The sequence below is a fragment of the Myotis davidii genome, unplaced genomic scaffold (genome assembly GCF_000327345.1).
Source record: "Myotis davidii unplaced genomic scaffold, ASM32734v1 scaffold1320, whole genome shotgun sequence".
Classification (NCBI taxonomy): domain Eukaryota; kingdom Metazoa; phylum Chordata; class Mammalia; order Chiroptera; family Vespertilionidae; genus Myotis; species Myotis davidii.
Genome location: NW_006291820.1, coordinates 433,520 through 435,817, shown reverse-complemented (window position 1 = coordinate 435,817; position 2,298 = coordinate 433,520). Strand labels below are relative to the sequence as shown.

At 60.3% G+C, this 2,298-nt stretch overlaps 1 protein-coding gene across 1 annotated transcript in view; it reads right to left on the bottom strand.

Moving 5' to 3' along the window:
• GET4 (golgi to ER traffic protein 4) overlaps positions 1–2,298 on the bottom strand; it is a 7,039-nt gene that overhangs the window by 3,098 nt on the left and 1,643 nt on the right. Inside the window, exons 3-6 of the mRNA XM_015564988.1 lie at positions 1,995–2,133; positions 1,569–1,604; positions 359–499; positions 4–32 (exon numbers count right to left, since the gene is read on the bottom strand). Coding sequence (XP_015420474.1) covers positions 4–32; positions 359–499; positions 1,569–1,604; positions 1,995–2,133 — 345 coding nt within the window. The remainder of the gene's footprint in view (positions 1–3; positions 33–358; positions 500–1,568; positions 1,605–1,994; positions 2,134–2,298) is intronic.

The window sequence follows — 2,298 nt, the reverse complement described above, 5'->3', positions numbered from 1 at the left end:
CACACAGCACCGTGAACACGGTCAGTTTGCCTCTGAAACCGGACGGCAGGGCCACAGCTCTGTGTCCAGACACCAGGGGGGGCAGAAAGGCACCCCGCCCTCCCCGACGCAGACGCCTACACACTCACAGCCCCACACCCACTCCCCGACTCACACACCCAGACCCCTGCACACGCTCACATCTGTGCACTCACACCCACACCTACACATACCCATACCCCTGCACACGCTCACATCTGTGCACTCACACCCACACCTACACATACCCCTGCACACGCTCACACATCTGTGCACTCACACTCACACACACACATGCTCCCACACACGCTCACACATCTGTGCACACTCACTCACTCACCCGTCCAGGGCCAACAGCAGGAACCAGATGAAGTTGAGCAGCGGCTGCACGAATGGAGGGCCGTCCTCGATGGACGGGTGCTTCTGGGTGTACGTCGTGAACACCACGGATGCACTGCTTTTGTTTTTTAAACAGAGGAACCTGGAACGAGTGAGCACATCCCGTCACGGAACAGGCCTGTCGCCCACGGGTGGGCTATGGGCCTCTCCCAGGCCGCGGCCCCCACGGGCGACAAGACTCACACCCCAGCCTGCCGGGCCCTGTGCTCAGCAGCCTCCGTGAGCAAGCCTGGGCTTTCAGGCTTCACAGCTGAAGGGAGTAACGACAGGGTGGGGTGAGTTTGTCCGCACACCTGTCGGCCCCTGGGGCCAACGGTCCGAGGGCCCAGGGAGGACCTCTCTGCGGCGGCGAGGGGCCCGAGGTGCATGGGGCGGGGTCCCATTTTTTAAGGCACAAAGGGGGCTCCATGAGAAGGGGCTCAAGACCCTCTACGCCAGTGGTTCTCAACCTTCCTCATGCCGCGACCCTTTCATACAGTTCCTCATGTTGTGGTGACACCCAATTTCATTGTTACAAATTGAACATAATTAAAGCATAGTGATTCATCACAAAAACAATATGTAATTATATTGTGTTTTCCGATGGTCTTAGGCGACCCCGTGAAAGGGTCGTTCGACCCCCAAAGGGGTGGCGACCCACAGGTTGAGAACCGCTGCTCTACGCAGAGCCACGCCCAGTCCAGAGGTGCCTGTGCAGAAGCCATGGGCCAGGCAGTGAGCGGGATGGAGAAACCTCCCCCCTGCCGGTCGGGAATGGGGGCCTGACGTGCGGCAGGACCTTCAATCACACAGCACCCCCGCCCCAGCGCCTGGCCACCGCAGGCGTTTATGGGAGAATGACGTGTCCCCCACGGGAAACGTTCCCGCCAGGAAGGGAAAAGGCAGAGCGCCTGGAGCGGGCGGCCCTGCCCCACGTGGCCGAGCGGGACCCCGGCACCTCTCTTCCCCGCGGGGAGTTCCCACGCTTTCAAGACAAACCGAGGGAAAGAAAACAGGGAGAGAGGGCCTAGCGGACCGAGGCCCCGGGCCCCGGGAGCGAAAGCTGCAGTGTCCTCAGAGGAAAATGCTTCGATGCCCAAACATCTGGAGAGGCCAGCACAGCCTCTGAACAGGCCTCTGAAAGCAGGTTCACATCACAAGACGCGACTTACAATCTGCTAATCACGGGTCCTGCAAAAAACAGCTGCCTGACACCAAAAAAATCAAAAGCATGAGACAATGGGGGAGGGGACAAGACAAAAAAAAAACCCAAAATCAATGGTAACATAAGACTCTTCTATATTATAAAAACCCAGTGGCCCTAACGCCGTAACAACCAAAGGCCTGCGCGGGTGGGCGGGACTGTGAGCGCGGCGAGGGGCTGGTGGGTGCGTGGGGTCACGCGGTTTTGTGCACAGGACTTCCAGTGTTCATATAAAATACAAGACCTACTTCTCTCACTGCTCAACTGAAATGTTACAGAAGCCCCAGACTGACGGCTCCTGGGAGCCGGGAGGGGCGCCGTCTGTGCAGGGCCCGGGGGGATGTCAGTGATTCCAGCGCCCGTGGAGCAGGGCTGACGGCATGTGGACACCTACTGCAGGACGGCCTGGGCCACGAACATGTCCACCTCGCTGCGGAAGCCGCGGGACGTGGAGTACTCCACCAGCATGTGGGCGCAGCCCTCCCCGTCGGCCGAGTGCAGGAAGTGGTAGCGGGACTCGCAGTAGTTCTGCTCTGCAAAGGGAGAGGCTGTCACTGGAGGCACACGGGCCGGAGGGCAGTCAGAGCATCCACTCGGCAGGAGCAGGAAGTCCCTGAGCCCCAGGCCTGGGACGGACCCTGTGCAGCGATGGCCACACGGTCTGTCAGCCCAGGCTCTGCAGGTGGGCCTCAGCCCAG